The sequence below is a fragment of the Camelus ferus genome, chromosome 16, assembly GCF_009834535.1.
Source record: "Camelus ferus isolate YT-003-E chromosome 16, BCGSAC_Cfer_1.0, whole genome shotgun sequence".
In the NCBI taxonomy this organism is placed as follows: Eukaryota; Metazoa; Chordata; class Mammalia; order Artiodactyla; family Camelidae; genus Camelus; species Camelus ferus.
Window position 1 is genome coordinate 32,963,908 of NC_045711.1, and position 24,485 is coordinate 32,988,392.

The 24,485-nt window shown below is 45.2% G+C and overlaps 2 protein-coding genes across 4 annotated transcripts; one reads left to right on the plus strand and one right to left on the minus strand.

Annotated features, from left to right (window-relative positions):
* The first annotated feature begins 2,340 nt into the window (after positions 1-2,340).
* Positions 2,341-4,227, plus strand: LOC102518081 (somatotropin). Its single transcript, XM_014553006.2, has 5 exons — positions 2,341-2,484; positions 2,728-2,888; positions 3,103-3,219; positions 3,487-3,648; positions 3,925-4,227. Exons 1-5 carry the CDS (start codon positions 2,475-2,477, stop codon positions 4,123-4,125), a joined length of 651 nt encoding a protein of 216 aa, XP_014408492.2. The 5' UTR covers positions 2,341-2,474; the 3' UTR covers positions 4,126-4,227.
* Positions 4,228-11,650: 7,423 nt separating this feature from the next.
* Positions 11,651-21,132, minus strand: LOC102506017 (intercellular adhesion molecule 5). Of its 3 annotated transcripts, none has more exons than XM_032457092.1 (8): positions 20,979-21,126; positions 18,227-18,302; positions 16,631-16,897; positions 15,390-15,710; positions 14,842-15,120; positions 14,044-14,313; positions 13,126-13,368; positions 11,651-12,928 (listed from the first exon to the last, which is right to left on the minus strand). In XM_032457092.1, the coding sequence occupies exons 2-8, from the start codon at positions 18,279-18,281 to the stop codon at positions 12,720-12,722; spliced, it is 1,644 nt and encodes a 547-aa protein (XP_032312983.1). In that variant the 5' UTR covers positions 18,282-18,302; positions 20,979-21,126; the 3' UTR covers positions 11,651-12,719. The 3 variants fall into 3 exon arrangements, with proteins under 3 accessions (XP_032312983.1, XP_006177502.1, XP_032312984.1); XM_006177440.3 differs by having other exon boundaries at positions 20,991-21,125; XM_032457093.1 differs by lacking the exon at positions 14,842-15,120 and having other exon boundaries at positions 20,991-21,132.
* Between the last annotated feature and the right edge of the window lie 3,353 nt (positions 21,133-24,485).

The window sequence follows — 24,485 nt, forward strand, 5'->3', positions numbered from 1 at the left end:
TTATGTGTGTGTCTCCATCACTAAAGACCCTGAAAAAGTCAAGACTAGAGAGAAGGAACACCAGTATCCACCCCCACACCCTTCAGCTCTTCCCTGTTTGGGTCCAGTGGCTGCCATCATGGTAACTTTTATAAAAGTGTAATCCCAGGGGTTCCCGGAATCCTGTGGGCCAACCTAGTTCTGGGGTCAACAGATATGGGTTTGATGAGAGGAGATGCTCCCCCGCCTGGCTGGTCCCACCTGTTCTTGGCTGCCTGATAGGGAGCCTTGGCCACCCCTCACAGGTGCCCACCTTGTGTGGCTCTTGAGCAGTCCCCAACTTGGACTCCTGTACCCTCCATCCTGAGGCTTCGCCCGTGGTCCACAGTTCCCATGAGAGTACCCCCAGTGTTAGCTAGGAGCCTGTCATGAAGGGTTGCACCTCAGTGCCCCTTTCCCCAGGTGACATAGAAGGAAGAAGTGGGGGAGGAGGCAGAAGGCTGTGTGGGGCTCTGAGACCCTCCTCCACTTCCTGCCAGGCTCCTCCCCTTTGGTGGAGCTGAAAAGAGAGGAAAGGGGCGTCCTCACCTTCCCTGTGGCCCCACCTTCCTCAGAGCCTGTATCTTAATAACACTCCACTCTGGTCCTCCTACAGTCCTGTCTGGGAACAGTTCCTACAGGTCCCAGTACCCTCCTTAGCAAATACTAAATCAGGGGCATGTTTGGGTAATGGTTCAGGAATGACGGGAGAAAAGAGAGCTCTACCTTCTGGTCCTAAAAGGGGGAGGTCGAAAGATGCAAGCACTCATGTTCTGGACCATGGGGGTGTGACTTTTCACATCATAACCAACCACCGCTAGAAGGGTTTGCTTCTTTGCTTTCTCACAGAATCAAGTGCTAAATGTTCTTAGACTCCAGGGGTGGAAGGTTTAAATGGAGGGGAATGTGTTCTTTCCTGCTCTTATCCCTGGGGGCAATTTGATGCTGGTGCCTTCCAGATGTTGAAAAAGCCCCAACCCTGGGCACCAGGAGGCTGGACGGCTGCAGCTCTAGCCTTCCAGACTCTAGCCTTGCCCTGCTGTGGTCTCCACCATGCAGCCTGTGTCTCTGGGCCAGCCTCACCTAGAAAATGAGGGACAACAATCTGCCTCCTAAGGGAGGACAAAATAAGGCATCTGGGCCTTTCTGATTAGCGGCAGGATCCTTGTGTCCTGAGGGATTTAGATGTTAAAAAAAAAAAGAGTGGTCCCTACTCAGTCTGATTTGAAGAAAGGGCTTAGTTAGCATCCTGCAACATGGAAAGGACAAGGATTTGGAGATCTGCTGCCTTGGCTGAGGTAGCTCGTGTAAGTAAGCCTCTCTGAGCCTTGGTTTCCTCCTCTGTAAAATGGGGTGAAAATAATATCTCCTTTGCAGATGGTCACAAGGGTCTAATGTGAGATTGCATAGGCATGCTCTTCACAACCTGGTAAGCTCTATGCAGATATTAAAAGGAGAAGAAGAGATCCTGTGAGGAGGCTACAATGACTGGAGAGGGCATCTTTCAGGGTGCGGTGCCCGTAGCTCCAATGTTGGGAGTGAGACTCAAGCCCTCCAGGACGCTTTCAAATTTAAGATTCTCTGACAGTGACAAGGCTACGGGAGGAAGCACTTGCAGGTAGTGTCTGTTCCCGGGATTTCTGCTTCTCAGTTTGCATCTCTGTGGTAGATCCGAGGAGCAGGGGCAATGCCTCCAGTTTTGGTTCTGAGCCCCACCGTCCTAGGGGAGCCTCTGAGCTTGGGGAGAGGGGAGGGCAATGTGTGGGGCTGGAGCCCTCTAGTGGTCAGTCTTAGCACTGCATCCAGCTGCCTCAGGTGGATTAGGTGACAGGAGGATGGTGAAGGGGCAAAGGCAGAATCTGTGCCCAGAAACCCCATAATCTCTTGCTATTGGTAGCCCCTTTTCGCAACACACACATTCTCTCTGATGGATGGAGGGGAGTAGTGCAGGAAGGGGGAATGGAGCAGTAGAGAGCGAGGAAGCGTCAGCATAGCTCCATCCATCCTGACACAGCCTCTCTTTGGGGGACCAGCTTGGGCCCTCCTCACCCTGATGGACAATACACAATGACACCCTGCCAGCGCACACCTGGACTCAGGTTACTTCCTTCTACCACCTCTCCCTTAAAAAGAGAACAGATTGGGTGGTGTCTCACACAGATGGACCCTGCATGTACAACCCTCAGGGCTGGTGACAGGGGCGAGGGGAAGATGACAAGCCTGGGGTACATGACCCCAGAGGAGGAGCGGGGACAGGATGAGTGGGAGGAGGTTCTAAATTATCCATTAGCACAGGCCGGTCAGCGGCCCATGCATAAATGTATAGAAAATAAGTGGGGGCAGAGGGAGAGAGAGGAGGCCGGGGCATAAAAAGGGCCCACCAGGGACCAATTCCAGGATCCCAGGGCCTCGCTCCCCAAACCGCTCAGGGTCCTGTGGACAGCTCACCAGCTGTGATGGCTGCAGGTAAGTGCCCTAAAATCCCCTTAGGCTTGATGTGTACGGAAGGGTGATGTGGGGGCCCTGCAGATGGATGGGGCACTAACCTTGGTCTTTGGGGCTTCTGAATGTGAGCGTGGATATCTATGCCCACACATTTGGCTACATTTTAGAAAGGAAGGGCCCCTGGAGCACAGAGAGGGCTGGCAGGAGACGAGGCCTCTGGCTCTCCGGGCCCCTTCCTCGCTGGCCCTCCGGTTCTCTCTCTAGGCCCTCGGACCTCCGTGCTCCTGGCTTTCACCCTGCTCTGCCTGCCCTGGCCTCAGGAGGCGGGTGCCTTCCCAGCCATGCCTCTGTCCAGCCTGTTTGCCAACGCTGTGCTCCGCGCCCAGCACCTGCACCAGCTGGCTGCTGACACCTACAAAGAGTTTGTAAGCTCCTCAGGGATGGGTGCTAGTGAGGGGTGGCAGGAAGGGGTGAACCCACCCCCCTCTGCATAATGGGAGGAAACTAACAAGTTCAGGGGTATCTTATCCAAGTGAAGATGCTGTCAGGTGAGCATAAACTGAGGGGGGCTGTTCTGCATAAAGCAGTGAGGAGGACAGTGCACCAGCTCAGATCTGGTGCGGGTGTTCCTTCGTCCAGGAGCGCACCTACATCCCGGAGGGACAGAGATACTCCATTCAGAACGCCCAGGCTGCCTTCTGTTTCTCGGAGACCATCCCGGCCCCCACAGGCAAGGACGAGGCCCAGCAGAGATCGGTGAGTGGTCATCGCCGCCCGGCCGAGGAGCAGGGACCTCGTTCTTCCTAAGAATGTTGCCCCATCTCTTCACACTGGATCCTGGGTAGCCTTCTCTCCAAGGCGGCGGGTGATGGGATGGCGGCGGAGGGTGATGGATTGGCGGTGGCAGGTGATGGTGGGTGGCGGCGGGTGATGGTGGGTGGTGGCGGAGGATGGTGGGTGGCGGCGGAGGATGGTCGGTTGGCCTGAGCCCGCAGCACCCACCGCCCCCACTTTGGTCCACAGGACGTGGAGCTGCTCCGCTTCTCGCTGCTGCTCATCCAGTCTTGGCTCGGGCCTGTGCAGTTCCTCAGCAGGGTCTTCACCAACAGCCTGGTGTTTGGCACCTCAGACCGCGTCTATGAGAAGCTGAAGGACCTAGAGGAAGGCATCCAGGCCCTGATGCGGGTGGGGATGGCCATCGTGGGTCCCCTATCTGGCCCCAGGCCCGCCCTCTCCTGCCTTAGCCTAGGGGTGGGGGGCTCAGGTGGGCTGGGAAGAGAGGCGCCCTGCTCTGTCTGTAGCGTCCAGCCTAGACCCAGGAGAAATCTTTTTCCCATTTCCCCTTTTGAATGCTTCCTCCTTGCTCTTTTCCAAGCCTGGAGGGGAGGGTGGGAAGTGGAGGGGAAGAGAAGGAGCGGCTCCCAAGGACTCGGCCTCTCTGTCTCTCCCTGTCTTTTGCAGGAGCTGGAAGACGGCAGCCCCCGGGCTGGGCAGATCCTCAGGCAAACCTACGACAAATTTGACACAAACTTGCGCAGTGATGACGCGCTTCTCAAGAACTACGGGCTGCTCTCCTGCTTCAAGAAGGACCTGCACAAGGCTGAGACCTACCTGCGGGTCATGAAGTGTCGCCGCTTTGTGGAGAGCAGCTGTGCCTTCTAGTTGCTGGGCAATCTGTTACCCCTCCCCAGCGCCTCCCCTGACCCTGGAAAGTGCCACTCCAGTGCCCACCACCCTTTCCTAATAAAATGAGGTTGCATCATATTGTCTGAGTGGGTGTCATTCTATGACGGGGAGGAGGGGGCGTGTTGGGAAGACAACCTGTAGGGATCCTGTGGGGTCTGTGGGAACCCAGACACTGAATGATAGTTGACCCAGTTCTTCCTGAGCTCCAAAGAAGCGGACACGTTCACTCCCCTCTGTTACACACCAAGTCCACTCCCCAGGCCTGAAGTCCTGGGCGGCTGGAAAGTCATAGGTCAGCATCTCCCCACCCCTACCCCATGACGTACTTGGAGGCTGCCCAACCTGCACCACAATCCCAACCTAGCCCCCAAGAGTGGGAAGAAAGGAAAGCAAGACAGGCTATTAAATACAGAAGCAAAACGCCCCAATGTATGAGGAAACAAGAGAAATCATAGAATTACTTTTGTGTAGAAATTTTAATGTGAATACACATTAGGCCAAATTGCCCTTGGGCAATGGGAACAATGAACTGGGGCAAGGGACGTGAAAGAGAGATTGTAAATCAGGGCTTGCAAATTCAGTGCCAACAGGTGCCAGGTAGATAAATACATAATAATGAGAACTGCCTGGGAAGGGAGACATGGCAGCTGGCACTCCGCTGCCTTGTGAGGATACAACAAGGAGTTGGGGCGGGGGGACCAGAGCAACCTAAAGAACTCAGGCTCTAGCTAAGCATGGGACCCATCCCACCTCCTCACTCAAGTCTGCATTCAAGTTCTGCATTCAATTCCTGCATTTAGGACTGCAGGAGCAAGTCTGCCAGACCTTCTGATTATTCGGGACAGACAGGACATCCAGACTTTCACATGAAATCTAATTTTTAAACATTGGTAACTAATTGATATTGAAAGTTTTAAGGGCAAAAATTAACCCAGACACACTTGGTCTTCAAGCTGTTAGGGAGCAATTTGTTCTAAGAGGAGTGGATTGGGATAACTTGGTATCAAGGAGCGAATCAGAGAGACTTGGACTTGAAACCATGCTCCTGAATAAATTGCTTAACCTCCCTGAGACCCAGTTTCTGCACCTACAAAATGTAAATAATACTATATTGCCTTGTAAGGCCTATGTGAGGGTTAAATGAAATGGTGTTTCTGAAGTGATTGACACATTACAGCACTCAAGAAGTTGCAGCCGTTTTTACACTGAATTGTGGGGTTTTCCATGTTTTCCAATGGAATATTTAACTACTTGTTACTAAATTATGTTCTGTTTTCCTAATGGCGTCTCAAATGTTTCTTTTTTTATTTCCAAATGAACTTAAAAGGGCGGCTTTTTTTTGCTGAAGTATAGTTGATTTAAAATGTTGTGTCAGTTTCTGGTGTTCAGTATAGTGATTCAGTTATACATAAATATACTCTTTTTCATTATAGGTTATTACAAGCTATTGAATATAGTTCCCTGTGCTGTACAGTAGGAACTTGTTGTTTATCTATTGAATATATAGTAGTTTGTATCTGCTAATCCCAAACTCCTAATTTACTGCTCCCCTTTCCCCTTTGGTAACCATAAGTTTGTTTTCTATGTCTGTGAGTCTGTTTCTGTTTGATAAATAAGTTCATTTGTGTCACTTTTTAATATTCCACATATAAATGATATCATGTGGTATTTTTCTTTCTCTTTGTGGCTTACTTAGTATGATGATCTCCAGATCCATCCATGTTGCTGCAAATGGCATTATTTTATTCTTTTTTATGGCTCGGTAGTAGTCCATTGTGTATATATACAACCACAAGTTCTTTATCCAATCATCTGTTGATGGACATTTAGGTTGCTTCCATGTCTCAGCTATTATAATAGTCCTGCTATGAATGTTGGGGGGCATGTGTCTTTTAAAATGAGAATTTTCTCCAGATATATGAAGGACAGCTTTAGAATTAAGTTTTTAGTCACCCAAACATCTTGGCTAAGTAACTAGTGACCCATAAATCAATATGTAGATGCTCAAAGTAACTATTAGTCAAGCATGATTTTACAAAGTCAATCATTCTTTTACAATGCAAATATTCAACCTAATAAATCATCCTGAAATCCCCAAATTTTACATGCTATAATGAAGTGTCCTCAAAATTGGACTCACCTGTGTTCATTTGGGATTGTTTACATTTAGTAACGTAAATGTAAACGGGGGGAGTGGTTGAAAGTTGGAACAATCAGACCCCTAGAGCTCCATTTCTTAGCTCAGAAACCACTCCTCTACCTTAGAATATTCTTTAATTGTCTGACTTTAAAATCATGGAGTTTTGAAGTTAGAAAGGCCTCCTAGATCATCCTAATGTCTTCTAATTTAGGAATCTTAACTATATAGCATTCCTCACAGGTGGTACTCACTTGTATAGCACCCGTGTCAAGGGAAACACTGTTTCACAAGATAACTTATTGCATTAAGCCACTCTGTTTTCAGGCAAGTATTTCTTACATCAAGCTGAAATCTGTATTTCTGTAACATCCCTCATTTAAACTTAGAATTACTTGCAAATCTCATGGTCTTTAGAAATTGATGTATTGAGCACAAATATAATTATCTCTTGCACTGAATAAGTGTTTTAAAAGGAAAGTGGGCCTTCTTAAGAAGTGTATGCTAAATCAGTGTGGCAGGAGAGGGGTGCCTACAGAGAGGGGAGTTACAGCCACTAGAGGGTTTTAAAGTAGGGTTGTCATGACAGCGGTAGACTGCAAGGGGAGCCACACTGCAGAGAGCGTCCTCTCAACTCCTTAACAGTGTTGCTGAATCAACGCAACCAAGGCTGGCTGAGAATTACGAAGATGCTAGTTGATTTTGCAAACTTTCTGAATTTAAAAGATCTTAAAGACCATCTACCCTGAACTCTGATTTGCCAACTGTTATTCTGCCTTTCAGCTCTTCAGTTAGGCAGTGGATACCTTCACTGCAAATTAGAAACGCCTGGGGTATTTTCTAAACAATTCTGACAGTAGCCTCCACTCCCTGAGATTTTAACTTTAACTGATCTGGGATGGGATCTGGACAAGAGAATTTTGAAAGCTCCCTGGGTGAGATGGCTGAGATGCACTGAGTCAGGACCACAGAAATATGATGCACGTGTCCTCAGGTACTGTGCTGGTAAAGGAGTGGGGGGTGGGGAGCTGGGGGAGGACATAGGAGACCTGGGCCATTTGCTGGGCTCTCTGCTTCTAATTCTAACCAGTCATTTTACAAAGTTCTAAGCCAGTAGCAAAAAGACAAATACTGGGTGATTCCTCAAACATGAGGTTCTTAAAATAGTCAAATTCATAGAGACAGAAGGTAGACTGCTGGTTACCAGGGTCTAGGGGGAGGGCCCATGGGGAATTGTTTAACGGGCAGAGTTTCAGTTTTGCGAAGTGAAAACGAGTTCCAGAGATTGGCTACACAACAATGTGAATGTAGTTGATATTATTGAACTGTACTCTTAAAATGGTAAATTCTATGTTATGTATATTTTGCCACAATTTAGATTTTTTAATTGAGGTATAATTGGCATAAAACATTATATTAGTTTCAGGTGTACAACATAATGATTTGATATTTGTATATATTGGGAAATGATCACCACAATAAGTCTAGTTAATATCTGTCACCATACATAGCTACAAAAAGTGTTTTCTTGTGATGAGAACTTTTAAGATGAACTCTCAGCAACTTTCAAATGTGCAATACAGTATTAGCTATAGGCACCACGGTGTACATTACATCCAAATGCATAATTTAAAAATTTTTGAAAATGTTTTCTAATGAAAAATCTTCCCCTGGGTAAGATTTGTGAGATTTGAACAAGGAAGAGTTCAGTAGGCAGAGCTCAAGTAATCCTAGACCCCTTGGAATAATGCTCTTCTGACTCCGTGTAATTTTTAAAATTTACTGGAACCATTCTGAATTTCTTCTATCAGCTTTGCTGAGACACATGGTGAGTTGTGTCCTTTTTATATGCAGCTCAGAGCAGAACTGAGCCTTTTTCCTTTCTTTACAAGTCCTCCTCAGAATTACAGGACATGGGCTCCTGGGATAAGCAAACATGATACTGCTTTGTGCTTCTTTAATTCAGAAGGCCCCAGCAAGGCTGAGAAACACTTTGAGAGATACCAGTGTTAGGGTGACCAACTCGTCCCAGTTTACATGAGACTTTCCCAATTTTAGCACCAAAATGTTCCAGTGTCCCAGGATCACCCTCTGCTCGATGCAGACTGGGACAATTTGTATCCTCCTAGTAGTCCTAAATCTTAGAGAACAAAAAAAAGGGGGTGGGGGGGGAAAGAAGAGAAAACAGAATAGAAAAGGAGAAAGAGAGAACACAATGGAAAAAGAGAAAGGAAGAATTGATGGTATATATCACTTTTTTGTATATATATTTTTATTGAAATATAGTCAGTTTACAATGTTGTGTCAGTTTCTGATGTACAGCATAATGCTTCAGTCATACATGAACATACATATATTCATTTTCATATTCTTTTTCACCATAAGTTACTACCATATATTGAATATAGTTCCCTGTGCTATACAGTATGAACCTGTTGTTTATCTATTTTGTATATATTAGTTAGTTTCTGCAAATCTCAAACTCCCAATTTATCCCTTCCCACCCCTTTCCCCCTGGTAACCATAAGTTTATTTTCTATGTCTGTAAGTCTGCTTATGTTTTGTAAATAAGTTTGTCTTTTTTTTTTTAATTCCACATATAAGTGATATCATATGGTATTTTTCTTTCTCTTTCTGGCTTACTTCACTTAGAATGACAATCTCCAAGTCCATCCATGTTACTGCAAATGGCATTATTTTATTTTTTTTGGCTGAGTAATATTCCATTTTATAAATATACCACAACTTCTTTATTCAGTCATCTGTCAATAGACATTTAAGTTGTTTCCATGTCTTGGGTGTTGTAAATAGTGCTGCTATGAACATTGGGATGCAAGTATCTTTTTGAATTGATTCCCTCTGGATACATGCCCAGGAGTGGGCTTGCTGGATCATATAATAAGCCTATTTTTAGTCTTTTGAGGAATCTCCATACTGTTTTCCATAATGGCTGCACCAAACTACATTCCCACCAACAGTGTAGGAGGGTTCTCTTTTCTCTATACCCTCTTGAGTGTTTATTTTCTGTGGACTTCTGAATGATGGCCATTCTGACTGGTGTGAGGTGATACTTCGTGGTAGTTTTGATTTGCATTTCTCTGATAATTAGTGATACTGGGCATTTTTTCATGTGCCTATTGGCCATTTGTATGTCTTCACTAGAGAATTGCTTGTTTAGGTCTTCTGCCCATTTTTGGATTGGGTTGTTTATTTTTTTCTTATTAAGTTGTATGAGTTGTTCATATACTCTGGAAATTAAGCCCTTGTCAGTCTCATCTTTTGCAAATATTTTCTCCCATTCCATAGGTCATCTTTTTGTTTTGCTTATGGTTTCCTTTGCTGTACAAAAGCTTATGTTTAATTAGGTCTCATTTGTTTATTTTTGCTTTTATTTCTGTTGCCTGTGTAGACTGCCCTAGGAGAACATTGCCGAGATTTCTGTCAGGTAATGTTTTGCCTATGTTTTCGTCTAAGGTTTATAGTGTCTTGTCTTTAAGTCTTTAAGCCATTTTGAGTTTATTTTTGTGTATGGTGTGAGGGAGTGTTCTAACCTCATTGATTTACATGCAACTGTCCAGTTTTCCCAACAGCTGGTGTGTATGACTTCTGATGGCCCTCAATGGCTGCCACAGATTTTTTGACTCTTGCTTTCAGTTTATTATAATTGTGGGAATGATTACCGTCCACATGTGATAAAAACTAATACTTGTGAGCACATGTATATGACACCATGCTGGTGTTTTTTAAAATTTTTTAATTGAAGTATGCTAGTGTCTTGACAAGTACTAAGTCATTTCTTTCCAAATGGAATCCTATAATAGGTTATCACTACTATTATCCCTATAGTAAGAAGCCCCACTGAAGATTTGTATTTTCTCAGGCCTAAAAGAAAATCCCCTTGACTTTCCTAAGAGGATAAACTTTTGGAGTATTAAACGTAGTTTTCACCTCCTGGAGATAATCAGCGTCGTCATAGTTAAGTGTGAGCCAGTTGCTCCGTTGTTCAGAAGAGGAGTGTGATCAAAGCCTTTTAGGGGGTGGGGCCTCCTGGAGAGGATGGCAGAATCCTTCTAATTCCCTCCTTAGAAGGAAGGGCAGAGACCAGCTCTATACTCTGGAAAAGAGATGTAATGAGACCCTTTGTGCTGTAAGAATTGACTGGGAGGGGCCTCCTGAATCCCTGGGAAGAGAGACAGAGGTTCCAAATCTACAAGGGGAAGGGCCTACCCAAATCTGAGGACCCTTGGGGAACAGCTAATCCAAAGTACCCAGCTCTGTCACCCTGGAAACCCATGCAAGGCATCACCAGAGCTGGACCAAGCCCTGACCAAGCTGGACCAAGCAGATCATCCTCCCGGAAGATCCATGGCCGCCAGCCTGGGAACCTGGATCTGCAGTACCACAGGGCTTGATGGACTGTGTAGGAATCCCTGTCAACAGTGACACCATGTGGCAGTGAGAAGCAACGGCAGGAGGAGGCTAAGCCTCCAGGCTGAGGTGGACCCGAGTCTGAGCAGCCCAAATGACTCCCTTCTTCCCTCCTGTTTAGGAGTCACTGTGCTGGCGAGCACAGGGGCCATGACATATGAGACAGCTACTAACCTGATGCAGCTGAACCCAAGACACTGAAATGGCTAAAGATTCCTGGATGAGGCAACTCTGTACTCTTCTCTCTTAAAACGGCTTCCTATTTCTCCAAGTGTCCAATTGAGAAAAGTAGGTAATTTATATTACTCACATGATGAGAGAGTAGTGGCTACTACATTTAGTAGAAAAATTAAAGCTGAGAAGGTCATTTTGGAGGGCTGCTGTTTTGCAAAATCAAATAAGGTATTTCCAACCCTCCCCCGCTCCCCTCACACCGGGAGCCTTCCTTGGTCCTGAGTTAGGTGTTCTAAGGAACTGTGCTTTCTTAGTCATAGTTTATGGTAAAATTGTGCTTTCCAATTGACTCGCTCTAGCTTGTAGCGGCAGGGACAGTGTTTTGTTCACTGCTGTATCTCCTCTGCTTTGTACGTGTTGAAACCAAAGGCTTATTTTATACCTAATCCATAACCCAGACTCAGGGAAAGTCTGGGATGAGTAAAACAGTTTTTTCTCTTTGATGTCTGATGCTGTGCTCTTTCTAGCTGGTGTCTTCAATTTGGAAGGCTGTGGACCTCGATCTGAAAGTCTTTAGTTTGCAGGGCAAGTCAAAAAGACTGTTCTGTGAACTAATGCACCACTTGCCCTGGGCTGGTTAGTTATGTTACCCACTTGACATTCTTTTCTTAGAAATTGTACTCAAAGTAAAACTATATGACTTAATAAAAGCTTTCAGCAGTGACACAGAAAAGAAATACTTTCAAATATCATAAAATCACTTTTATTTTTATCATATCCAACATTTCAGTGACCCATAAATAACTGATTTGGGAGGAAAGATCTGGTTTTACAATTCCTCCTGTCATCTCTAGGGGGTGAGTATAATCTTTCCAGAGAGCAGAGAAGGCATCTCAGTCATAAAATTATATAGTGAACACTGTCACGGAGGGATTCCTCCTGAAGCTTAAAGTAAGTAGTTTGCAGACATATGAAAATATATATACTTCTTCATGGACAGGGGGAATAATCATTAGAACTCTACCCTAAGAACCTGTATGGGTAAAATAAAATTAATATGCTTAATGTGAACTGATAGATGATTACAAAAAGGAATTCAGAGATGTCTGGAGCTCAGTTTCACGGAAGAATGCTACCTTCCACTTCAGGGACAGAACACTGGGCTAGGTAAGCTACCTGTATGACCCAATGTAGAATTTCTTATGACTTTTATGTTCCTCTAAGGTACACAATAGATGATTAGTGAGTTGGAGCCTGCCCAGCTACTGGGCCTTAATGATGTCATCGAGCTCAGCTCTGGGAGCTGGCATTCCAGAACCCTGCCTGGCTCAGGGGAGCAGGGGGATGTGCAGGCGCGAATAGGGTTCTGATTCCTAGCCCTTTGTTTGGTATGGACTCCCTTCTAAGTCCTGTCCCCAGACTAAGAAACTGGTTCCCACTTAGTCATGAGGAAACCATGAGAAATGAGCTGTATTTCAGAGATATTTCTGACTATCTCTTCTCTCTGATGTTTGAGAGCAGAGGGCAGTGGGAACAGGAATGACAGGCATGGCAGGAGCTTCTTCTCTGAATCTTAAGAGTGGACAGGTTAAGCATGCAGCCAAGAGCAAGAGGTCCTCTCAACTAGCTGAACAATGAGACTGAAATTCCTACTCAGAGGAGTTGAGCTTGTGAGTGGATTGGACACATGGGACATGAGGGCCTGAAACACTGTTTTATGGGACCACAGAACACAAAGGGTAATGTCTCTTCCTTTCTCCTCTATCCTCTCTTCCCTCTCTTCAGAAACCCCAGTAGTAGAAGGTGCTTTCAACCAAACAGCTGCTTCTAATTAACAATTATGTGCATTGTACTTTTCTGCTTGCTGAGCGGCAGACTGGCTTTCCTCTTCTTTCTTCTTCTCCTTCTGCCTGTAGGGCAATTTCCTCCTCTCTTTTTTGCAGGGCCGATAGTTCAAGTACAGTGCTATGGTGATTACACCCACTCCAAGGGCGACGATAATAATGATGAAGATGGTGGAACTGACTCCTTCACCCAGTCCTGCCCAAGCACAGAAGACAGAGAATTGAGAAGGTTATAGGGCAAGAGAATCACCCCACCCCAGGCCCCCAAGCCCAGCTGTCAGTCTCACCCTCCCCAGCCCACTGCAATCTTTCCTCTTTCCATGTTCGTTTAAGAATCTCAAACCCTCCGGGGGATTTCCATCCTGGGCCTGGCAGCAGGGAAGCTGCAGTCACCTTGCACAATGACAGCAATGTCTTTGCTGGCAGAGCCCAGGTGGTTAGTGGCTGTGCAGCAGTAGATTCCAGCGTGGTTCAGGGTTGCCTTCTGTGGCACGTCAAGGTCAAAGATCATGCCATTCCAGGTACACACCAAGGCTGGTGTCGGGTTTCCCTTTGGGACACAGGCAAGCTTCTGCTCCATCCCTTCCAACCAGGTCTGGTTGCCAGGGCAACCAGATTCCTCTAATCGTGGCTTGTCTGGAAAAAAAAGAGTCCTCAGAAGAGCCAGCTCAGTGTGCCACATTCCCTTGTCACCATCACCATCCTGTTCAGCTCCCTCCCCCTCCCTTAATCCAAATGCTGTGTCCCTTCCACCCAACAGCTTTCTTTCCCAAGGTGAGGACCATCAGTTCCCTGCTTTGAGCTATTCTTTTTCCTCCTGTGGACAAGTCTGAGAGGCAGCACAGGGCATTTTAATGGTTTAAGACTAAATGATCCGAACTGCTTGGTCAATGGTGGCCCTGGGTCCCCTGCTTCCCATCTTTGCTTCTCAGTGAGTGACATGTGTAGGGGTGAACCCAGAGATGAGGATTTTTCTACTCTTCAAATACTAAGTTTTATGTGGAAATTTCCCTCCTCAGCATAAGCTCCAACTGTCAGTTTCTATGTTCTCAGCCACTGGCCCTCAACTGATACTGCCTGATCACGTTAACCACTGTGTCTCTTCTGTTCCCAGTTTCCCCCCAGGTTTCTCCCCACTCACCTTCCTAGGGATAAAGTAAGCTTGGAGAGCTTTAATTTTATTGTCTCTTTTGATTTTTTTTTGAATGAGAAAAAGGTGGCAACTCTAATAATGAAGCTGCTGGCCAAAATCTCTGGAAATGAAAGACTAATAATCTTTGTTCTGACAAGAAAGATCAGGTCTCTACTCACATAAGACATGGAGCTGGATCACAGTGGTTTTGCTCAGCTGCTGACCCTGAACCTCCAAAGAGGCTTCACAGGAGAGATTTCGGCCATCATCTTCCTCACTGGTGGTAAGTAAAAGCCAGGCAGGCTCCCCAGGGGCAGGGAGATCTGGGGCTCCCTGAAGCCGAAGAGTAGGGCTGGGTGATGTTAACACATGCCCTGAGCAGGTCACATTAATGTCCATCCCTGCCAATGGGTATAATTCTTGGATCTCCAGGATCGGTGGAGGGAAGCCTATAAAGGAAGGAAAAAGAATCGAACATACTTCTCGAAACTGGCAGCCATCTTGTACTCTTGCTGCTGGTGGTACCTCTTGGGTAGACAGACGACAGGGGAAAGGCTTTGGATGCCACTGCTGCTTCTGTGCTCACTGGCAGGAGCGACGAGATGGTTTGGGAATTTGAGAGCTTCTCCTATAATAAATGCCACATTTGTGAACATTCGGCTATGCCTCTGTGGCAAGGATAGCAAGATGTCTTTTCATCTCACAGGTTTCCTCCTCACCTCAAATCATTGTTCCTAGGAATAAGTTCAAGCATCCGCAACCACTCTGTAGGTGGGATGGCCCAAGGAAACAGGGTGAAGCCTGGATAGAACTACTGCCTCAGGCCTGCACTTAACAGAGAAAGATGAAGACTAATGTTCACTTGGGAGAGTACCTAATGAAGATCAGTAGGGATATTTGCAGTTGAATTACCAAACCTTTACTACAGAAGTTTTAATGGCAGAGAATCCTCATGAGGGAGGAGGCAGGTCACTTACTATAGACATGCACTGGCTCTTTTGTTTTCTGTTCCACTGGACCCAGCGATACAAGGCAAGACAGCTCTTGATCACCAGTCTCCATGGCCCGAACGGTGGCATTGGCCCAAACTGTGTCTCCCTCCCAGGAGAGGCAGGGGCTCAGCTCCTGGTCTCCCAGGAACATGTGGATCATTACTTCTTTGGCTGGGAACACCCTAGCCACCTCACAGCTCACAGTCTCTGCCATCCCAATCTCCAGAAGTGAGGAGACCCAGATTTGGGGACTCTGAGACAATTCTGTCAAAAAATGAGGAAAAGGAAAGAAAGGAAAAAAGCCAAGATAAATCATGCGTCATATAGGACCCCACAATGTAGGGAGGGGGGCTAAAAGTTCTCTGTCCCCCACAATGAGCTTAAAACTCTAAGTAGAGGTGGTACTCAATTACCCTTACACCTCATCCTAAACTCTATGGAAACAGAGTCCCAAAGGCAGTAAGTCCCAAAGGCCCAGGTAAGATGAGGAAAATGAGCCTCAGGATTCCTTCCACACCTGGGCTCTGACTCACCAAAGATCCGAAGTACCCTGATGGCCGAGCTGTTGTGAAAGAGCCCTCCACCATGTGAACTCAAGTCCAACTCTGCGTGGCAGGAGAAATTGCACCGGTCATCCTCCCTTTGGGCTTTGGCACTGATGGTGACCTCAGCTCTTTGGGAGGCCACAGCCAAGTTCCTAAAGTCCTTTCTATGCAGTTCTTGGTTATCCTTGAGAAGGATAAGGGTGAGGTTCTCCAGAGGTGTGACACTGGGCACATGGCACGTCACTGTAAAGGCTTCACCCACAGCCACCCATGCAGGCTGCAGTTCCATGATCACCTGCTCTGGTGGCTCTTTAAGACAAAAAGGTGGGTTTGATGAGAGAAGACTACTCACCTCTCCAGAAATAAATGGATTAGGGCAGGAAACCTGTGATGAAAGGTGACCACTACCCTTCAACCATCTGGTGAACGGTGTCAGTTTTCTGCTGCCCCTGCCCTAGATGGGATGAGTTCGCCTTCCAGCTCTTCTTCCACCCATGGAAGGTGGCTAAAGGCTTAGCCAAGAAATGTGACTGTTGAGGGGAGGTCCCTTGCTTTGATTGCTGCTGCCATTCTGGAGAGCTCTTCTCTCTGACCAGAGGAGGTTCAGAGGCATGAGAGCTTCTGAGGAGCTCCTTAGCATCACATGAAAACTACACCCTAGCTAGCCAAGTTCCTACCCCACAGAGACCACACTGACTCTTACGGCTGTATCTTTACCAATGCTATTTGCCCATCTGAAAGACGCTTCTCACCCGTCCCCATCACTTTAAATCCTAACCATTTGTAAGAGTGAAGCTCAAGAGCCTCCTTTTCCATGGAGACTCCTCCAACTATCCCAGTCCACAAAGACCCTCCTATCTCTAGTCCCTATTTATTCTAAGAATTTGTGACAAACAAGAATTCTAAGAATTTGTGACAAATAATTCAGCACTAATTTTATACTTTTTGATAATTTATAAATTAGCATTATTAGCATATACCTCCTGTATTTGAACATATTCTCAAGCACACATGTCTGGGTGCTCTCTACAGTCTGTTCCTAATTTAAAAACCTACACCAAAAGGAAACAGAAATGATTGGCTCTAGAATTCCTACAGTATGACAGAAATCCTTATTAAGGGCCCTAATTCTCTCCCCTAAAAGAAATCTCTTTCTAATTATTTCCTAAATAAGGCACAGTCACATTCTCCCACTCTCCCCACCATCCCCAGCCCCCGGGCCCACTCACGATACACGGTGACGCCGAGGCTTATGTCCTTTTGGACCCCAGCGCAAGAGAAGAAGCACTGCAGGACGGAATTCTGGGTGACATCCTCCAGGAGAAACTCTTTCCATTGAGGCCCTTTGCCCACCTGGGTTTTCTTTAATAAGGTCTCAATTCCACTGGGCCCTGGGTCTGGACAGGTGGTGCTGCAGTTGACCACTAGGGACTGTCCATACTTTACCACAGCCTGATCTGGCCAAACAGAAACCTCAAAGAGCTCTTCTGCAGCTCCTGAAAATGATCAACCACATATGCCAAAGGCTCTGGTGAGAACCACAAGACCTAGAGAAAATACACAACCTATTCTGTCTAGTTACAGGTTAGAGAATAGGATACCTACCCTGCATGAAAAGGTACAGGGGCCTAGATAAGAAAAAGACCTGTAATGAACAAGTTAGAAACCTGATTCTACCACCGTTCCCTCCTCTCATCATCATTCCTGGATCTCAGTTTCTCCATTAGTGTCACCACGGAACCTGTGGCATTGCTAAAAATCGTGCCCAGGAAACCATTCTCTTCCTAAACTTCCAGAAATCTGGAAGCTCCCGGGACTGGCTGCTGAGGGCCCTCATGGGGTAAGTAGACCCCTGAGAAAAAGAGCTTTGTTACTTATACCTCAAAGCAGTGTTTCTCAAATTGGGGTCTAAGAATTGCCTTCACCAGAATTATGCTGGGATGCTTGCAACTGCGGATTCTGGCTCCACCTCAGACTGAATGATTAAGAATTTGTGAAGGTGGGACCTGGAAATACTGAAGCGAACAAAACAAGCACTCCTGATGACTTCTGTGCCCACCAAATTATGAGAACCACTGGTCTAAAGGTGGACTTCCAGGGTCACTCATTTCCATAGGACTTTTCACCTCTTCTTCTCAAAGTGAGACAATTCCATTTTGCTTTGGTGCTAGGGCAACAGATTTTTTGATGCTTAGGAGTTTAGTCTGTTAGGGAAATCTTCTCAGGTACAGTGAGAGAGACATCGGGTAAGTTTTAGATGTCTGATATAGGTGAGGGGCACAGTCTCCTGAAAGCTTTCCTTACAAGTCCCCTTTAGCTATTCCATGTCCACCATCCACTTCATCTCCCAAATACCAGTCCCCTCTGGGAATTCACAACTCTCGCAGCAATGTGACCTACTGAGGCTCCAGTTTCTTTCTTGCCATCTGGAGAACTCACTCTTCACAATGAGCTATGGGCTCTGTCCTATCAAGATCCTACTGTAGCTCATCATGACACAAACGATGGCAACAAAGAAGTTAAAATATTCTTGAGAGCAGAATAGGACAGTCCTGGGGCAACAGGGAGCCAAGGAGAAGGTATATTTCTTAGAGACGGCACTTTCTTATGGTCTATTATCCCATCCCTTAATTTGAGTTATCCCAATTACAAGCCAGAAACACCTAAGGACTCTCTGTCCTAGTGCTCCAAGAAATAGGAATCTCTCCCAAGGGTCCGGATGAGTAAATACTAAAGTGTCGCCCCACTCAGGATTTCCTATCCTCTTCTTCATTGACCTGTTCTCTGGCACATACTAGCTAAAGAAACTTTCCCAATAGCCTCACCTGGGCAAGGGATCAAGGCCAGCAGGGCCTGGACACCAAACAGCAACATTTCCATCCTTATAAGAAGGGCAAAAAGCTGGAGAGGAAGAAAGAAGAAAGCAATACTGGAGAAAGTGACAAAAATAGAGAAAAGGGGTACAGGGAATTCTTTGGTACTGTTAAAAGTTAGCTTCTTTCCTGAAACCTTATGTGGTCTGGAGAAATTGCAGCAAGAGTATCAGTGGTGTTATCATACTAAAAGAAATTCTTGCATCTATTTCAGTTTGGTTTATATGCTTAGCAAAGACATAGGAAAATATGAGAAAGAATGAAGGGGATATTAGATTAAGTGAGGTCCCTGTATAAGCTTGTATTGCACTTAACTGTTTACATGTTTGCCTCTAAGGGAGTAAATAGAAAAAGGCTGTTAGCATGGAAATGTGAAAAATGAGGTTCAAAGAAATGAAATTTGGCTGTGGTTATCTGGCACTGTCTGGTGGAAAATGACCCTGAATCTAGAAAACATGTTCTCTTAAGGGAGAAATGCTTCATCAGGCCTCTCTTTTCATGACCTCTGTGGAATAGCCCTCAAGATAACCCATCTCTTTCCGATCTGCCTCCAGGTTCACCGAGCAACAATTGGATTACCAATTTGGCTTAAGTGTCCACTTCTTTTCTCTGCCAATCGATACCAAGTTTTTCTTTCAAAACCTCATTCAAGCAAATTTCTTCTAAGAAAGGTTTCTTGACTAATCCTATCCCATTTCATAATTCCTCACTTAATTACACATTATCTGTACCTCACTTTATGCCAAACATGCTTTCTGAATCTATGTATGTTAAAATGTAATTCACCTCAGTGAATTGTTCTCATGATGTAATCATTCCTATACTAGGAATTCCTTAAGAACAAGAGAATAATTTTATCACCTTGGATCTGCAGCACCTAGCACAGTGCCTAGCATATTATGGGTATTCCATAAATGAATGACCCTCTAATTCTACATTTGAATTTTCATACACTAGGTTTTGTACAGGTCTACCTTTACTTGTATGTTGGTCTGAAAGAGGGTGTTTTTGGTCTTTCTTATACATGCATAAAACAATAGGCATATCAAAATTTACACCTGCAAGTAAATGTTACCATTCAAAACAACCACTTTGGGAGGCTATAATCTTATTTCAGTGATGACACCATTATTCAAAACATTTTTGGGAAGTGATTTTAGAACTGGCTTTTAAGCTGCATTAAAAAAAAAACCAGCCTCTTTATTAAGCTATTCTATTATTGATATTACTTATTACTTAATATCATTAAAATGATATTACTCAGTCACCTTAGTCCCCAAACCTAGCTCTGAGTGACTTAATCTCTTTCAAAGGAAGATCTCCTATCACTGAAGAGATTCTAAATAAAGTAACCTCAGACTCTGAAGGAAAATTCAAAACAAGAGTTCTGAGTAATAATAGCTTGGTTGAAAAAAGTAGAAAAGCCCCAAGCGGGACTGCTTAGATTCATACATTCTTTCAGCTAACAGTTGTTGAGCCAGGCTTGTCGTAAGGTGTTGAAGTTACCAAGGTTTATCCCGTGACGTAGGAATTCCTGGGAGTTAGTCAGAAAGACAAATGTAAATACAAATAATGATACACTGTGCTGAGAAGTTTATTAAGGCATGAGGTGATACGGAGAAGAGGTCAAGCCAGGCTTACTTGAGAAAATTAGACTAGTTCATCCTTGTTTTCCCTTGGCATGATATGATCAGGTACTGAAACATGAAATTTTATATTCATTCTCTTAAGGAGAAAGAAAGCAGTATCCCGAACAGGAAACGGTCTTTTTAAATCTTGAAATTCCTTTTGCTTACTCTGTAGATTATACCCTACATTAAGGGTTTAGACGGTCTGAAATTCGAGGCCCATACTCCAGCCACTAAAGGGTTACAGGGAGAGCAGTGGGCAGTGAGCCGAGGGCGGCAAACGCCTACGTGCGGCTGGATGGCTTTGGTGGTGTAGCCTGAACTGGACTCCTGTCCAAGGTTGGAATTCTCACCATCCATTTACATCCCAGAGTTTCGTGCAGTTTCTTGTACAGACCTGAGTCGCATCCCGCCCTTTGCACTGTCTCTCCCCTCTGCTGGAATTCGCTTCCTCCTCCCTGAACACTCCTTCACCCAGTTTAATGTACCTTTGCAACGAGGCCTACAATGACCGCCCTCTTTTAAAGCCTGGGTGCCCAGCCGCACCTCAGCACACCGTCCATCGACTGGACTGCCTTCTCCTCCCCCAGCGGTGCCACCTCCTACCTCCCTGCCCTTTACCCCTTCGGCCTGGGAGAATTGTCCACTTCTGGCCCCGATGGGAAGCCCATGAGGGCAGGGTCTTTTCACGGATGGATCCCAAGCACCCAGAACCAAGGCAGGCGTTTCAGCAGACTATAAATGAATGAATGAACTAGATAAAATATTTACCAATATTGAGTGAGGGTCTGTGACCTCTGCAAATACTCAAACTGAGGCCACTTGCTGCTCGGAAGGAGTTTCCTGTGAAGCGTGTACACTACGTGGCTCTCAGCCTAACAGGCCATGAAGGCTTTTAATGGCAGATTTTTTTTTTTTAATTTTTGATTACACGGGGAAAATACTTCAGTGAATGCTCCTCACGGCTTCCAGCCCACTAAAGTGTGAGGAGGCGGGGCCCGCTGGGAGATCGCCACAGATTTAATAGGAAAACCGGGAGAAGACCCCGGCATGAACCTAAGCAAAGAAAACAAGACCTAGATTCTCACTGAGGGTGGCTCCTCGCTGCTCCAGCCGCTCCTCCAGCCGCTCCTCCAGTCGCTCGGAGGCCTCGTCCGCCGGGTTCTCAGGCGCCCGCCACGCGCTCAGACCGTTTGATAGGCACCGCCGGGCGGGGGCGCGCGAAGACGCTCCTGGCCAGAGGATTTGCCTGATCTGCCTAGAAACTCATGACGTCTACAAAGAAGCTTAGCGAGGGTTGGCTGAGACAGGGCAGGAAGCTAGAACGACAGGAGGGGCTTACGGGGAAGATGAGAGTAGGGACGCCGGTAGCCTGCTTGGCTGAAAAGGCATATTTAATTCAAGGTAATGGCTATTAATAAAGCAACGTGAAAACAAAAGAGAAAGGGTTCTTGTAGCAAATAATGGCTCTATAAGGAAAACAAAAGTTTGTGGGCACCCCTGTGCCTCTTCGTCTAGTGGTGCGGCCTGAACACGTGAGACTCCCGCGCGGAAGTGGGCTGAGCGCGCAGCCTCGTTCCCGCCTTGTCTTGGCGGTAGGCTTCTGTTCGTCGCTCGCTCTAAGTCCTGCCCCGACTCCTCCTGGCTCTTTTGGGTGGGCTGGGCAAGGGGTTGGAGGAGACGCCCTGTCAATGTCTGAAAAGTCTTTTCGGCGCCGCGCCCCCAGTGTTTCTATACCCCACTCTCCACGTACAGGTAACACACCTGAGCGAACTAGAGTTTCCGGCCTCACTTCCTACCAAAGGTGCCTGCGCTCTTGCTCCACCCTCCCAGGGGTCTCAATGAGATAAAAATGAGAATGAGCGTGTAAATCCTCCTCCGTTGCTTCTTTTCACCCCAGGACCCCTTTCTTCATCTTCCACTTTAAACGTCTCCCAAGAGTCGTCTCTAAACCCTTTCCCTGAGCACAGGTTGGGCCGTACTCATTAGCATCCTAGTGTGGCTTTGGCTCCTCCTGAGTCCTTGGTCGGATCATGATCCATGGGCTGAGTTTCTTGGTGCAGTGAAGTTTGAGGATTTGGGAATGTTTTTTCAGGACGGCGACTATTATGTGCATCCACTATTTGGTTTTATAGAACTACCTCCGAGCGAAGAAGAGGCACTACTTTTAACCCCATTTTACGGGTGAGGAAACGACTTGGAGAGGCCTTGGTACTCTTTATATGGTGGCAGGCAGAGAAATTATTAATGTAGTTGGCAACTTTGGTGTCCATTATAAGTAAGAACTGTTTCTTTTTGGCAGCCTAGGGCAGCTGCCTTTCTTGTACCCTAGTACCACTGCCTCATCTTCTTACATACTGATAGTTTGAGGGAGAATATTGGATAGACTAGAAGCTTTGGGACTAAACAAGCTTGTGTAAGAAACCCTCTTCAGTGTCTTACTAACTTGAGGACTACGGGAAATTTACGTAACTTCTAGTTCCCTCATCTGTCAAAAAGAGTGGTATTTAGTTTATTTATGCAAAAGTGCCCCCTACCATTGTTTTTGACACTAAAAATAGGTGTTCGATAAACGGTCGTCTGTCTTTTCCTTTTACAATCTCAGAAAGGCCTTTCCTGACTACTCCCGCTAAAACTGCCTACCTTTATTTTTCTTTATAGCATTTATCAGTACCTGACTTGAAGCTAAATATCTAGTGGTGCTCTAGACCAGCTGGTATGGGCTAGCCCTTCCCTTCTCAGCTCCGCATATGGTGATGTCAGGTTGAAAATCTGAAAACAGGCATGATGGAAATATTTACATCATTGAAATTGTCCAAGGTTACAGATTAGGGTTTGATTTTGTTTTTCTGAGAACTGGTTGGTAACTATTTACTAGCATACCGCTGTATATGTCTGTTTATTGTTCTCTCTCTAGAATCTTATGGGTCATGAGAGCATGATTTTCATCTGTCATATATTGCTGTCTCCTTAGCCCACAGAAAAATAACTGCACATAGTATGCACTCTATAATAAATATTTAGTAATTGAGTGAGCTGAGAGTCTGTGCAGAGTAGTGATTTCACACCTTAACTTTCTTTGTGGGGAAGCATCACACAGCTCCCTTCAGAGGATTGGTAGTTTTGTGACACTGGCCTCCTTTGACTGCTTTCCATTTTCCTTCTGCTTTTCCTTCCCTAGGCCCCAAAGGTAGTGGTGAGGATGAGATTTTGGATCTGTTCAGAGAAGACATCACCAGCCCCTTCTTCCAGGCTACAAGGTTGGCTTATCATCCCCACCCCTGGCATCCTCTATCAGTAGGAGGGAGTGGAGGAACTAAGCTTGTCAGAGACATGCCCTCAACTTGTTCCATCCCCAAATAGCTCAAAAGGGCAAAGTAGGGAGGAGTCCTAACACCATTTCTCAAAAAAGATGTTTCTTTTACCTCTTCATAAAGTTCCCAGCAATCACTAGGGTATGGGCTAGTTTTAAAAGCTTTTGGAGCTTTCTAGGAAGTTTTAATAGATAGATTTTTCATGGTAATATTTTAAGTAATATTTAATTTGTCTAAAGTCATAGAGTAATTTAAAATCTTTATTAAAAATGCATATATGTCCAAATTTATCAAATTTTACAATTTAAATATAGGCAGTTGATTGTCAGTCATTTCAATAAAGTTGTTTTTTAAAAGTCTTTATAGAAACATTTAATATTTGTAACTTTTTTTTTCTTTTTTAGTATCAGTAACCAAAACTTCAGTTTCATGCAAGAATGTTAGCATTTTCAGGAATTTTTTTTTGGCCAATTTCTCAATTTGCATATCACTTTAGTATGTTATTTCTAGCAAAATACATTTGTGATGTGGTTGCTTCTGTTGCTTTCAAGTAAATTTCTTATTTTACCTGATTTTTAGCATGTTCACTATTTTTTATTTGTTTGTTTTCTTTTTGGTCCTTTACAAATTTATTTTTCTGGTTAATGCATAGCACATCTGAGACTCGTTAGTAAGATCTATCATAGTAAGCCCTCTGGCCACCCTCATTTCTCTTTTGTAGCTTTGAATGGTCTTGCTCATTTTTGGTAAATCTTTCTGCAAAGTGCTACCAAATCAACATCCTAGTCACTCTTTGTTAGAAACCACAATTTCTGCACTTACATTTGGCAGAATTTTTCCCACTGCTTAGTTTTTTCAGGTAGTTTTGCATGTCATTTTCTATTTTGTCATATGCTTACATTTGTATTATCCTTTTTCCAATTCCTTAATGGCATATCAGTCTTAACTTTCATTTCTTCAACTCACATTTTAAACTTCAACATCTTTAAGGGTGTTAACATCTAACAAAAATAGCTATATAGTATAAAAGCTGTTTTTTAAACTATTTTTTGATCACTTAGTGACTTGAATTTTGGCAAATGAGCTTGCTCCACCTAACCTACTTCTTTATGTGAAAGGTGCTTTCCTAGGGAAGTGGAGAAGGCATTCCTTCTAATGGATGATTGCTTTGGCCCAGGTAGTTCATGGTTGTGGGACTGGGTTATAGAAACAGCAGGTTTGAACCTGACAAAAGGAGGAGAAGCCCCAGGTAGGCAGCCGTCTTCTTCT